General features: G+C 44.2%; 1 protein-coding gene across 1 annotated transcript in view; it reads right to left on the bottom strand.

Annotated features, from left to right (window-relative positions):
* The window catches only part of rsu1 (Ras suppressor protein 1), a 91,339-nt gene that overhangs the window by 57,990 nt on the left and 18,129 nt on the right, over positions 1 to 15,220 (bottom strand). The window contains exon 4 of the mRNA XM_083657730.1: positions 13,179 to 13,299. Within this exon, the coding sequence (XP_083513856.1) occupies positions 13,179 to 13,299 (121 nt within the window). The remainder of the gene's footprint in view (positions 1 to 13,178; positions 13,300 to 15,220) is intronic.

Raw genomic sequence — 15,220 nt, 5'->3', positions numbered from 1 at the left:
ACCAATCACGACACGTGGGTCCACGAAAAATGCGGCATATTGGATTCTGATTGGACTAATGAGCGGAAGACCCGCCTTTCTACTTCCCATTCCGGTTGGTGCATGATTCTCCCCTACGAAGTACAGACGGTATGGCGGAAGCATTTGAAAATTGCGGAAGCCAACTCGTCTGTTCTAAGAGACTACACGGCCCCTAAAACATCTCTGACCTGGAGAAAACACTTCCTGTCCACACGGTCCCTAAAACATCTCTGACCTGGAGAAAACACTTCCTGTCCACACTTCCTAAAACATCTCTGACCTGGAGAAAACACTTCCTGTCCACACGGCCCCTAAGACATCTCTGACCTGGAGAAAACACTTCCTGTAGCACTCTGACCTGGAGAAAACACTTCCTGTCCACGCGGCCCCTAAAACATCTCTGACCTGGAGAAAACACTTCCTGTCCACACGGCCCCTAAGACATCTCTGACCTGGAGAAAACACTTCCTGTCCACACGGCCCCTAAGACATCTCTGACCTGGAGAAAACACTTCCTGTCCACACGGCCCCTAAAACATCTCTGACCTGGAGAAAACACTTCCTGTCCACACGGCCCCTAAAACATCTCTGACCTGGAGAAAACACTTCCTGTCCACACTTCCTAAGACATCTCTGACGTGGAGAAAACACTTCCTGTCCACACGGTCCCTAAGACATCTCTGACCTGGAGAAAACACTTCCTGTCCACACTTCCTAACACATCTCTGACCTGGAGAAAACACTTCCTGTCCACACGGTCCCTAAAACATCTCTGACCTGGAGAAAACACTTCCTGTCCACACGGTCCCTAAAACATCTCTGACCTGGAGAAAACACTTCCTGTCCACACGGCCCCTAAAACATCTCTGACCTGGAGAAAACACTTCCTGTCCACACGGCCCCTAAAACATCTCTGACCTGGAGAAAACACTTCCTGTCCACACGGCCCCTAAAACATCTCTGACCTGGAGAAAACACTTCCTGTCCACACGGCCCCTAAAACATCTCTGACCTGGAGAAAACACTTCCTGTCCACACTTCCTAAGACATCTCTGACGTGGAGAAAACACTTCCTGTCCACACGGTCCCTAAGACATCTCTGACCTGGAGAAAACACTTCCTGTCCACACTTCCTAACACATCTCTGACCTGGAGAAAACACTTCCTGTCCACACGGTCCCTAAAACATCTCTGACCTGGAGAAAACACTTCCTGTCCACACGGCCCCTAAAACATCTCTGACCTGGAGAAAACACTTCCTGTCCACACGGCCCCTAAAACATCTCTGACCTGGAGAAAACACTTCCTGTCCACACGGCCCCTAAAACATCTCTGACCTGGAGAAAACACTTCCTGTCCACACTTCCTAAGACATCTCTGACCTGGAGAAAACACTTCCTGTCCACACGGCCCCTAAGACATCTCTGACCTGGAGAAAACACTTCCTGTCCACACTTCCTAAGACATCTCTGACCTGGAGAAAACACTTCCTGTCCACACGGCCCCTAAAACATCTCTGACCTGGAGAAAACACTTCCTGTCCACACGGCCCCTAAAACATCTCTGACCTGGAGAAAACACTTCCTGTCCACACGGCCCCTAAAACATCTCTGACCTGGAGAAAACACTTCCTGTCCAAACTTCCTAAGACATCTCTGACCTGGAGAAAACACTTCCTGTCCACACGGCCCCTAAGACATCTCTGACCTGGAGAAAACACTTCCTGTCCACACTTCCTAAGACATCTCTGACCTGGAGAAAACACTTCCTGTCCACACGGCCCCTAAAACATCTCTGACCTGGAGAAAACACTTCCTGTCCACACGGCCCCTAAAACATCTCTGACCTGGAGAAAACACTTCCTGTCCACACGGCCCCTAAAACATCTCTGACCTGGAGAAAACACTTCCTGTCCACACGGCCCCTAAAACATCTCTGACCTGGAGAAAACACTTCCTGTCCACACTTCCTAAGACATCTCTGACCTGGAGAAAACACTTCCTGTCCACACGGCCCCTAAGACATCTCTGACCTGGAGAAAACACTTCCTGTCCACACTTCCTAAGACATCTCTGACCTGGAGAAAACACTTCCTGTCCACACGGCCCCTAAAACATCTCTGACCAGGAGAAAACACTTCCTGTCCACACGGCCCCTAAGACATCTCTGACCTGGAGAAAACACTTCCTGTCCACACGGTCCCTAAGACATCTCTGACCTGGAGAAAACACTTCCTGTCCACACGGCCCCTAAAACATCTCTGACCTGGAGAAAACACTTCCTGTCCACACGGCCCCTAAAACATCTCTGACCTGGAGAAAACACTTCCTGTCCACACGGCCCCTAAAACATCTCTGACCTGGAGAAAACACTTCCTGTCCACACGGCCCCTAAGACATCTCTGACCTGGAGAAAACACTTCCTGTCCACACGGCCCCTAAGACATCTCTGACCTGGAGAAAACACTTCCTGTCCACACGGCCCCTAAGACATCTCTGACCTGGAGAAAACACTTCCTGTCCACACGGCCCCTAAGACATCTCTGACCTGGAGAAAACACTTCCTGTCCACACGGCCCCTAAGACATCTCTGACCTGGAGAAAACACTTCCTGTCCACACGGCCCCTAAGACATCTCTGACCTGGAGAAAACACTTCCTGTCCACACGGCCCCTAAGACATCTCTGACCTGGAGAAAACACTTCCTGTCCACACGGCCCCTAAAACATCTCTGACCTGGAGAAAACACTTCCTGTCCACACAGTCCCTAAGACATCTCTGACCTGGAGAAAACACTTCCTGTCCACACGGTCCCTAAAACATCTCTGACCTGGAGAAAACACTTCCTGTCCACACGGTCCCTAAGACATCTCTGACCTGGAGAAAACACTTCCTGTCCACACTTCCTAAGACATCTCTGACCTGGAGAAAACACTTCCTGTCCACACAGCCCCTAAGACATCTCTGACCTGGAGAAAACACTTCCTGTCCACACTTCCTAAGACATATCTGACCTGGAGAAAACACTTCCTGTCCACACTTCCTAAGACATCTCTGACCTGGAGAAAACACTTCCTGTCCACACGGTCCCTAAGACATCTCTGACCTGGAGAAAACACTTCCTGTCCACACTTCCTAAGACATATCTGACCTGGAGAAAACACTTCCTGTCCACACTTCCTAAGACATCTCTGACCTGGAGAAAACACTTCCTGTCCACACTTCCTAAGACATCTCTGACCTGGAGAAAACACTTCCTGTCCACACGGCCCCTAAGACATCTCTGACCTGGAGAAAACACTTCCTGTCCACACGGTCCCTAAGACATCTCTGACCTGGAGAAAACACTTCCTGTCCACACGGCCCCTAAGACATCTCTGACATGGAGAAAACACTTCCTGTCCACACGGCCCCTAAGACATCTCTGACCTGGAGAAAACACTTCCTGTCCACACGGCCCCTAAAACATCTCTGACCTGGAGAAAACACTTCCTGTCCACACGGCCCCTAAAACATCTCTGACCTGGAGAAAACACTTCCTGTCCACACTTCCTAAGACATCTCTGACCTGGAGAAAACACTTCCTGTCCACACTTCCTAAGACATCTCTGACCTGGAGAAAACACTTCCTGTCCACACGGCCCCTAAGACATCACTCACGTCACAGCATTCACATTTTGCATTGGGGTCAGACATTGGGGCCAGTTATATTGAAGTGAATGGGGCAGGTAGGCTAAGTGACTATAAGTGTGACTAAGTGACTATGTAAAAGACTATAAACCATCTAATCTGCATCGTTTCACCTTTGATTGAAAAATACTTCGACCAGAGTAAAGAAATCACATGATGTGATGTTGACTGATGACCTGTTCGGTCTTTTATCATGATGTAGTTTAGTTAATCTATTTTGGACCAAACAGGGGCTGGAGTTGAGCTATATGCAGCTGCTGGACAGAGCCATGATCTGTTTGGAGACCAATAATAAGGAAGACAAACATGCACATTTACATAAAACCAACATCAGAACAGGCCATCAGTCAACATCACATACTGTACACATTCATGTCTTTAATCTGGTGAAAGCATTTTTCAATCAAAGGTGAAAGGACACAGATGGTTTATGGGACTTTCCCATTGCCCGTCCCATTCACTTCAATAGAACTGGCCCCAATGCAAAATTCAAAGGCTGTGACGTGAGTGATGTCTTATCCCTCTTTTTTAGGCTCCTTGACACAAAGCAGGAAAAATAAACAATTAGCCAGTGAAAAGTGAAGCTGCAGCCTGAATAGAAGTGTGAGGCTTATACTGTCTGTGGATCAATACTGAATCACTGACATTCACTCCCTGTCTGTGTGTGTGTGTGTGTGTGTGTGTGTGTGTGTGTGTGTGTGTGCGTGTGGTGTGTGTGCACCTCCCTGTGTGTGTGTGTGTGTGTGTGTGTGTGTGTGTGTGTGTGTGCGCGTGCGTGTGTGCAGTGTGTGTGGTGTGTGCGCACCTCCCTGTGTGTGTGTGTGTGTGTGTGTGTGTGTGTGCGCGTATGTGTGCGTGCGCGCCTCCCTGTGTGTGTGTGTATGTATGCGTGCGCGCCTCCATGTGTGTGCGTGCATGCGTGCGGTGCGTGCCACTGTGTGTGTGCGTGCGTGCGCCTGCATATGTGCGTGCCTGCGTGTGTGTGTGTTTGTGCGCGTGTGTGCGTTCCTAAAACCCCAGACACACTCAGCCGACCATCGCTGGCACTGTTGGAATTTGTATTTGGTGACTGCTAGCCATTCCGCAGACTACCAGTCATTGTGCTAAGCTAACTAGCAGCGTGGCTACTTTCTACTGCACACACAGAGAAGAGAAGGGCATCCATCTTTTATCGCGATTATGGCAAATAGGCGGATCTCCCAAAATGTTGGCGCGTTCCTTTAAAGGCATAGTTGTGATTTGTTGATGTGGGGGTTGTATGTTTTGATGTGAGGTTGTATGTTTTGATGTGAGGTTGTATGTTTTGATGTGGGGTTGTATGTTTTGATGTGGGGTTGTATGTTTTGATGTGGGGTTGTATGTGTTGATGTGGGGTTGTATGTTTTGATGTGGGGTTGTATGTTTTGATGTGGGGTTGTATGTTTTGATGTGGGGGTTGTATGTGTTGATGTGGGGTTGTATGTGTTGATGTGGGGTTGTATGTTTTGATGTGGGGTTGTATGTTTTGATGTGGGGTTGTATGTGTTGATGTGGGGTTGTATGTTTTGATGTGGGGTTGTATGTTTTGATGTGGGGTTGTATGTTTTGATGTGGGGTTGTATGTGTTGATGTGGGGTTGTATGTTTTGATGTGGGGTTGTATGTTTTGATGTGGGGTTGTATGTTTTGATGTGGGGTTGTATGTTGATGTGGGGGTTGTATGTTTTGATGTGGGGTTGTATGTGTTGATGTGGGGTTGTATGTTTTGATGTGGGGTTGTATGTTTTGATGTGGTGTTGTATGTTTTGATGTGGGGTTGTATGTGTTGATGTGGGGTTGTATGTTTTGATGTGGGGTTGTATGTTTTGATGTGGTGTTGTATGTTTTGATGTGGGGTTGTATGTTTTGATGTGGGGTTGTATGTGTTGATGTGGGGTTGTATGTTTTGATGTGGTGTTGTATGTTTTGATGTGGGGTTGTATGTTTTGATGTGGGGTTGTATGTTTTGATGTGGGGTTGTATGTTTTGATGTGGGGTTGTATGTTTTGATGTGGGGTTGTATGTTTTGATGTGGGGTTGTATGATGATGTGGGGGTTGTATGTGTTGATGTGGGGTTGTATGTTTTGATGTGGGGTTGTATGTTTTGATGTGGGGTTGTATGTGTTGATGTGGGGTTGTATGTTTTGATGTGGTGTTGTATGTTTTGATGTGGGGTTGTATGTTTTGATGTGGGGTTGTATGTTTTGATGTGGGGTTGTATGTTTTGATGTGGGGTTGTATGTTTTGATGTGGGGTTGTATGTTTTGATGTGGGGTTGTATGTTTTGATGTGGGGTTGTATGTTTTGATGTGGGGTTGTATGATGATGTGGGGGTTGTATGTTTTGATGTGAGGTTGTATGTTTTGATGTGGGGTTGTATGTTTTGATGTGGGGTTGTATGTTTTGATGTGGGGTTGTATGTTTTGATGTGGGGTTGTATGTTTTGATGTGGGGTTGTATGATGATGTGGGGGTTGTATGTTTTGATGTGAGGTTGTATGTTTTGATGTGGGGTTGTATGTTTTGATGTGGGGTTGTATGATGATGTGGGGGTTGTATGTTTTGATGTGGGGTTGTATGTTTTGATGTGGGGTTGTATGTTTTGATGTGGGGTTGTATGTTTTGATGTGGGGGTTGTATGTTTTGATGTGGGGTTGTATGTTTTGATGTGAGGTTGTATGTTTTGATGTGGGGGTTGTATGTTTTGATGTGAGGTTGTATGTTTTGATGTGGGGTTGTATGTTTTGATGTGGGGTTGTATGATGATGTGGGGGTTGTATGTTTTGTTTTGATGTGGGGTTGTATGTGTTGATGTGGTGTTGTATGTTTTGATGTGGTGTTGTATGTTTTGATGTGGGGTTGTATGTTTTGATGTGGGGTTGTATGTTTTGATGTGGGGTTGTATGTTTTACATACAATACATACTATTGATTAACATCAATAGTGAAGGCTTGATTTCCTCAACTTGCATTGATCACTTTTTCACGAATGCACATGAAAAATGTTCTAAGGTGGTGTCGATTTCTGTCGGTTTTAGTGACCATAATTTAATTGCTACAACGTTTAAAGCAAAAGTTCCCAAAAGCGGACCAAAGATAATTAATAAAAGAATGTATAAGACCTTTTGTAGTGATACGTTTATTAATGATGTGAAAGAGGTGAATTGGGTGTTGGTTCTGGAAAATAGAGACACAGAGGCGGCATTAGCAAATTTTATGAGTATATTTACCAAAATATGTGATAAACATGCCCCAATTAAAAAAATTACTGTAAGAAAAACTAAAGCCCCCTGGCTTGATGATGAATTAAAAAAACATATGAAAGAAAGAGACGCCCTTAAGGAGTCTGCGGTGACATCAAAATGTCCTGCAATCTGGAAGGAATACCGAACTCTTAGAAACAAAATAACTAAGATGAATAAACAGAGGAAGAAACAGTACTACCAAGTAAGATTTGAAGAATGTAAAAGTGACAGTAAAAAACTCTGGAGAACATTAAATGAAGCTATGGGAAGGGACAAAATGGGCAAAACAACTTCATTTATTGAGGTGGATGGGGAGTTTATTACAAAGCCAGTTGAAGTTGCAAATTACTTTAACAATTTTTTTATTGATAAAGTAAATAAAATCAGAGGTCAGATGAATCCGGTGAATGGAAAACTTTCAGAATCAATTATAAAGAACAAAATTATGAAGGACAAGGTTTGTAGTTTTGAGTTCAAAATGGTGTGTGTAAAGGAGGTGGAAAGATTATTATGCGAAATAAAATGTGATAAGCCATGTGGTTTTGATAATCTAGATGGAAGATTGCTACAGATGGTGGCAGAGTTTGTAGCAGTACCTATCTGTCACATTTTTAATTTGTGTTTTAAGAACAGTGTTTACCCAAACTTATGGAAGATAGCAAAGATCACTCCACTGCCAAAAAACACTAGGGAGTCCTTTGCTGGACCGAACAGCAGACCTGTAAGTATATTGCCTGTTGTAAGCAAACTTTTCGAGAAAATTATGTATGACCAGATTCAAAGATATTTCAGAGAAAACAGCATTGACTCAGAACACCAGCATGCATACAAGGTTGGCTATTCCACAAGTACAGCACTCACAGCACTTACAGATGAATGGCTGAAACAAGTAGATAGAAAGTCAATCGTGGGTGCTGTGCTTCTGGATTTTAGCGCAGCATTTGACATAATTGATCATGAGCTACTCCTCAGGAAGCTATCAGCTTACAACTTCACTGAGTTTTCGAGTAAGTTAATGAATAGTTATTTGGATAATAGAAAACAATGTGTATTGTTCAATGGAACACTTTCGGAAATGAAGACCCTCCAATGTGGTGTACCACAAGGGAGTTGCTTGGGGCCTTTACTCTATTCTATTTTTGTTAATGATCTACCTTATGTATTAAACAAGGCAAGCATGGAAATTTATGCTGACGACACGACAATGTATGTATCTTCGGAGAGTGTGGAGTCGGTTAGTAGATCTTTGCAGGATGAGTTAATGCTGGTTTCCAAATGGGTTGGTGAAAACAAATTGAAGTTAAATGTTTCAAAAACAAAGAGTATCACGCTAGCCTCTAGGAATAACTTGAGAAATGAAAATAAATTATGTCTTGTGTTGAATGGAGATGCTATTGAGCAAGTCAGAGAGGCCAAATTGTTGGGTGTAGTAATTGATGAGCGGTTGAGTTGGTCAACTCATATTAATAATGTTGTGTCTAAAATGAGTAGTGGTATCTCAATGATTAGAAGGAGTGCACACTTGTTGAATAACAAAACGGTTAAAATAGTATTACAATCTTTAGTCCTATCACGCCTCGACTATTGCCCAACAGTTTGGTCAAGTGCATCAAAACAAGATCTGATGAAACTTCAGTACACCCAGAACAGGGCGGCGCGCCTTGCTCTCCGCTGCTCTGTTAGGAGCAGCGTGGAGTGGATGCATGCTGCACTGTCCTGGTTGAGAGTAGAACAGAGGCTGACATGCAGTATTGTAATTTTTTTATTCAACATTGTTAAAACTGGTAAACCACATTGTATAAGGAAAGAGCTAAAAACCATAGACACCAGACACAACTACTCAACCAGACACGCCTCAAGCACTAAATTCATTTTACCTCTACCTAGAACCAATGCACTAAAAAGAACTGTGATGTATAGGGCTGTTAAATATTGGAATTGTTTGCCTGGCAATATTACTATGATTAGTAACAAATATAATTTCAAGAAGAAGTTAAAAAAAGCAACTTTGAATAAGGACATTAATTTCAGTTTTTTCGTTAATTAGTTAGTTATTTTTGTTTGTGTTGTATTTTGTAGTTGGAGCATATTTTTGTTGTAAACTGAAGTTGTTTATCCAAGCTGTTGTTTGATAGATCAATTGTAACTGTTCCAATGTCTTTATGTTGTCTTTTTATATTATGTGTTGGACCCCAGGAAGAGTAGTCCTACACCTTGGTGTGGACTAATGGGGATCCTTAATAAAGAATAAACAATGTTTTGATGTGGGGTTGTATGTTTTGATGTGGGGTTGTATGTTTTGATGTGGGGTTGTATGTTTTGATGTGGGGTTGTATGTTTTGATGTGGGGTTGTATGTTTTGATGTGGGGTTGTATGTTTTGATGTGGGGTTGTATGTTTTGATGTGGGGTTGTATGATGGTGTGGGGGTTGTATGTTTTGATGTTGGGTTGTATGTTTTGATGTGGGGTTGTATGATGGTGTGGGGGTTGTATGATGGTGTGGGGTTGTATGTTTTGATGTGGGGTTGTATGATGGTGTGGGGGTTGTATGATGGTGTGGGGTTGTATGTTTTGATGTGGGGTTGTATGATGGTGTGGGGTTGTATGTTTTGATGTGGGGTTGTATGATGGTGTGGGGTTGTATGTTTTGATGTGGGGTTGTATGTTTTGATGTGGGGTTGTATGTTTTGATGTGAGGTTGTATGTTTTGATGTGGGGTTGTATGTTTTGATGTGGGGTTGTATGTTTTGATGTGGGGTTGTATGTTTTGATGTGGGGTTGTATGTTTTGATGTGGGGTTGTATGTTTTGATGTGGGGTTGTATGTTTTGATGTGGGGTTGTATGTTTTGATGTGAGGTTGTATGATGGTGTGAGGTTGTATGTTTTGATGTGGGGTTGTATGTTTTGATGTGGGGTTGTATGATGGTGTGGGGTTGTATGTTTTGATGTGGGGTTGTATGATGGTGTGGGGTTGTATGATGGTGTGGGGTTGTATGTTTTGATGTGGGGTTGTATGATGGTGTGAGGTTGTATGTTTTGATGTGGGGTTGTATGATGGTGTGGGGTTGTATGATGGTGTGGGGTTGTATGTTTTGATGTGGGGTTGTATGATGGTGTGAGGTTGTATGTTTTGATGTGGGGTTGTATGATGGTGTGGGGTTGTATGATGGTGTGGGGTTGTATGATGGTGTGGGGTTGTATGTTTTGATGTGGGGTTGTATGATGGTGTGGGGTTGTATGATGGTGTGGGGTTGTATGTTTTGATGTGGGGTTGTATGATGGTGTGAGGTTGTATGTTTTGATGTGGGGTTGTATGATGGTGTGGGGTTGTATGATGGTGTGGGGTTGTATGTTTTGATGTGGGGTTGTATGATGGTGTGGGGTTGTATGATGGTGTGGGGTTGTATGTTTTGATGTGGGGTTGTATGATGGTGTGAGGTTGTATGTTTTGATGTGGGGTTGTATGTTTTGATGTGGGGTTGTATGTTTTGATGTGAGGTTGTATGTTTTGATGTGGGGTTGTATGTTTTGATGTGGGGTTGTATGTTTTGATGTGGGGTTGTATGTTTTGATGTGGGGTTGTATGTTTTGATGTGAGGTTGTATGTTTTGATGTGGGGTTGTATGTTTTGATGTGGGGTTGTATGTTTTGATGTGGGGTTGTATGTTTTGATGTGGGGTTGTATGTTTTGATGTGGGGTTGTATGTTTTGATGTGAGGTTGTATGTTTTGATGTGGGGTTGTATGTTTTGATGTGGGGTTGTATGTTTTGATGTGGGGTTGTATGTTTTGATGTGAGGTTGTATGTTTTGATGTGGGGTTGTATGTTTTGATGTGGGGTTGTATGTTTTGATGTGGGGTTGTATGTTTTGATGTGGGGTTGTATGTTTTGATGTGAGGTTGTATGTTTTGATGTGGGGTTGTATGTTTTGATGTGGGGTTGTATGTTTTGATGTGGGGTTGTATGTTTTGATGTGAGGTTGTATGTTTTGATGTGGGGTTGTATGTTTTGATGTGGGGTTGTATGTTTTGATGTGGGGTTGTTTGAGCTACTTGATGGCAATCATTAAACTACATGTGTGGTCCCAGTTTGGAGAAATGGAGACCGGCTGCGTCAGGCAGGTAGAGCTGTCTGCTGAGTGTGAACACGGTCACGAGCCAAAACGTAAAAATAATAATAAAAAAAAAAATCACATCATTTACAGCCTGTTTTTAGCTGAGATGTTCTCAGGTGCTCCAAGAAGTGGTGCTCACCACTTCTTCTACTTCTTCGAGCAATGTGGCTACAGTGCAGATTCCAGCTAAGAACAGGGTATACATGACATATTTTCAAGTCAACTTGGCATCTCAGGGCTTGTGAAGACTTGTATTATGCCAGGTGAGCAGTATTTAGGCATTTTATGTTTTTGTTGTTGTTTTTTAATGCAGGTTGAGGTGTTAATGGATGAGAATGGAGGGGTTGGAGATGTACCACAGGTTGAGGTGTTTGAATGGAGGGGTTGGAGATGTACCACAGGTTGAGATATTTGAATGGAGGGGTTGGAGATGTACCACAGGTTGAGGTGTTTGAATGGAGGGGTTGGAGATGTACCACAGGTTGAGGTGTTTGAATGGAGGGGTTGGAGATGTACCACAGGTTGAGGTGTTTGAATGGAGGGGTTGGAGATGTACCACAGGTTGAGGTGTTTGAATGGAGGGGTTGGAGATGTACCACAGGTTGAGGTGTTTGAATGGAGGGGTTGGAGATGTACCACAGGTTGAGATGTTTGAATGGAGGGGTTGGAGACGTACCACAGGTTGAGGTGTTTGAATGAAGGGTTTGGAGACATACCACAGGTTGAGGTGTTTGAATGGAGGGTTTTGGAGACGTACCCCAGGTTGAGGTGTTTGAATGAAGGGTTTGGAGACATACCACAGGTTGAGGTGTTTGAATGGAGGGTTTTGGAGACGTAGAGCTGTCGAAAATAATCGATTCAGAGATGCATCGCGATGCTTAATAGGACGATTCTGAATCGATTAACAAATATCAAAAATCGATTATTAAAAAAAAAAAAAAAAAAAAAAAAAAAAAATTTTTTTTTAATAATCAAATAAAATAGAATGTAAGTACATGCAGTTGTTTATTTTAATTATGGATCATAATACAATGCAATTCCAAATGCACTTTTATTTTAAAAGTAGCCACACAGTGAGAAAAAAGAAAGTGAGAAAAAATAAATCATGTATTGCGGAAAAAGTGATGCCTCGATTTAAGATGCATCGTGATGCATCGAGATGCATCGGAGATGCATCGAGATGCATCGTATAATCGAATCGAATCGAATCGTTGACTTGTATAATCGAATCGTATCGAATCGTGAGATCAGTGAAGATGCACAGCTCTACGTACCACAGGTTGAGATGTTTGAATGGAGGGGTTGGAGACGTACCACAGGTTGAGGTGTTTGAATGGAGGGTTTTGGGGACGTACCACAGGTTGAGGTGTTTGAATGAAGGGTTTGGAGACATACCACAGGTTGAGGTGTTTGAATGGAGGGGTTGGAGATGTACCACAGGTTGAGGTGTTTGAATGGAGGGGTTGGAGATGTACCACAGGTTGAGGTGTTTGAATGGAGGGGTTGGAGATGTACCACAGGTTGAGGTGTTTGAATGGAGGGGTTGGAGACGTACCACAGGTTGAGGTGTTTGAATGAAGGGTTTGGAGACATACCACAGGTTGAGGTGTTTGAATGGAGGGGTTGGAGATGTACCACAGGTTGAGGTGTTTGAATGGAGGGGTTGGAGATGTACCACAGGTTGAGGTGTTTGAATGGAGGGGTTGGAGATGTACCACAGGTTGAGGTGTTTGAATGGAGGGGTTGGAGATGTACCACAGGTTGAGGTGTTTGAATGGAGGGGTTGGAGATGTACCCCAGGTTGAGGTGTTTGAATGGAGGGTTTGGAGACGTACCACAGGTTGAGGTGTTTGAATGGAGGGTTTGGAGACGTACCACAGGTTGAGGTGTTTGAATGGAGGGTTTGGAGACGTACCACAGGTTGAGGTGTTTGAATGGAGGGGTTGGAGACGTACCACAGGTTGAGGTGTTAAAGGATGAGAATGGAGGGGTTGGAGACGTACCCCAGGTTGAGGTGTTTGAATGGAGGGGTTGGAGATGTACCACAGGTTGAGGTGTTAAAGGATGAGAATGGAGGGGTTGGAGACGTACCCCAGGTTGAGGTGTTTGAGTTTCTGCAGGCTGCTGATCTGAGTAGGAAGCTCCTCCATCTGGTTGTTAAACATGTTGAGAACTTCCAGGTTCTTCAGCTCAGAGATGTTAGCAGGCACCACTGGGCGAGAGACACAGAGAGACAACGAGAGAGGGAAATGACAAGCATATCACATTTCATGCTCCCCCGAGCATGTGCACACGTGCATAACACACACACACACACACACACACACACACACACTCTCTCTCTCTCTCTCTCTCTCTCTTTCTTCTCTCTCTCTCTCTCTCTCTCTCTCTCTCTCTTCCAACATGTTCATGGCTGTATATCTCTAAGAAAGGGACAGACACACCAAGAGAAAAATTAGGCCAACCCAGAAGTACCAAAAACCGCAGTTCCTAGGCCACTTCAGGCTGGCTACAAAAGCAAGTCATTCCCCATGTTAAAATGCCCGACTTTAGAGCAGAAATAAACATGTTTACAGCCTGGTACAAAAACGGTTTTGGTCTCTATAGCTAATTTCACGATTCATGACAACTCTAAGGAGGGTGAATTTTTATATAACTCACCCGTTTACACAGTCTATGACTGTAAGATAAGTATGATTGTATGGAAGTCAATGGGAATCAAAGTACCAAAAAATAAAAAATAAAATAAAATCCCCAAAAAACGCGCTCAACCCTCAAAAGTTTATGTGGGTGCTGAATCCTCCAAAACATATAAAAGAAAGGAATTGATCCAGGACAGCACTCCAATAACTTTTTTAATGTTTTATTGCCTTTGCACAGCCGTTTCGGGCCAGTGCCCTTCTTCAGTGTGTAGGAAGTCAGTGGGAAAATGAGCCTACATCTCACTTGTACCACCCGACGCCAAGATGGCGTCGGGTGTGTTTGGCGCTTCAGTAGCTCTACTCACCTATGTGATATTTTTAAACTTTATCGGTTTTACTGATTTTACCCCCCACTATTTTAGTTGTGATAGTGTTAATGAAAATCTATGCCTGGCTGGAAAACAAATAAAACATTTCGGATTTGGAAAAGCGGTGTTGGTAAACATCTTGTACCACTATGATCTTGGGTCAAACCGCGACAGATCGAAACACAAACCATACAAACGGAGTATAAATGCAAGTAAGCTTATAATAGCAATATGCCTCCTGTTATCCGGAGACATACACCAATGCCCAGGACCAGCTAACGTGACGACGGGTGAAGCAAGCCCAAACAACTCGGTGAATCTACAGGTACAACATGGGAGCAATAACACCTTCTCACAGGTAAGCACGGTAAACAGAGAACCTGCTGGCTTTACCTGTATCTGTACTGAACCGTCTGTTCACCTTTACTGTCCGGGAACGGTGTCGGGGGTCGATGACTACGATGCCAGGCGGACTGGCCATGGAACAATCGGTGAGCGGGTCGGTGTGGTGGAGATCGGTGGCCGGGGGACTCGCGAGCGGCGGGGTGGTGACGGCCGGCGAGCTGGAGGAGCGGTGATCGGGCTGTCTGGCGGGGGGAGTCGGGATCAGCGGCAGGACAGCCACGGTCGGCGAGCTGGAGTAGCAGCGTGCGGGATGTCCGGAGGGGAGAGCCGGGAGCGGCGCTGCGTCGACGTGGAGCGGGGCTTGCGGCTGGCTGGAGACGGTACAGCGTGTGGGGAAGCAGAGTCGGAGGATCCGAGGAAACCCGAGTCTGTGCCACAGTTTACCACCAATTCGGCGATTATTAAACAACGGAGAATCAAACTGTTCCAAACTGTGAATCACGCTAACGTACTATGGAACCCTAAAACAAAGCCAAAAGGAATATTTGGTGGACATCTAAATATACGGAGCGTCATTTCAAAAACCGAACAACTTGAGCATTTATTAACTGATTCCAACCTTGACTACTTATGTCTGACAGAAACTTGGTTAACCCCTACAACTCCTTTAGCCTTATTCAAAATCCCGGGTTATAATGTTTATAGAAAAGACAGAAGTAAAGGGAAGGGTGGCGGTGTATTAATATACGTAAAAGAGAGCATTCAAAGCGAACAAATT

This window comes from Poromitra crassiceps (assembly GCF_964638095.1).
Source record: "Poromitra crassiceps genome assembly, chromosome: 2".
NCBI classification, from domain to species: domain Eukaryota; kingdom Metazoa; phylum Chordata; class Actinopteri; order Beryciformes; family Melamphaidae; genus Poromitra; species Poromitra crassiceps.
The sequence above is the reverse complement of the archived record's forward strand: the minus strand, read 5'-3'. Positions and strand labels throughout refer to the sequence as shown.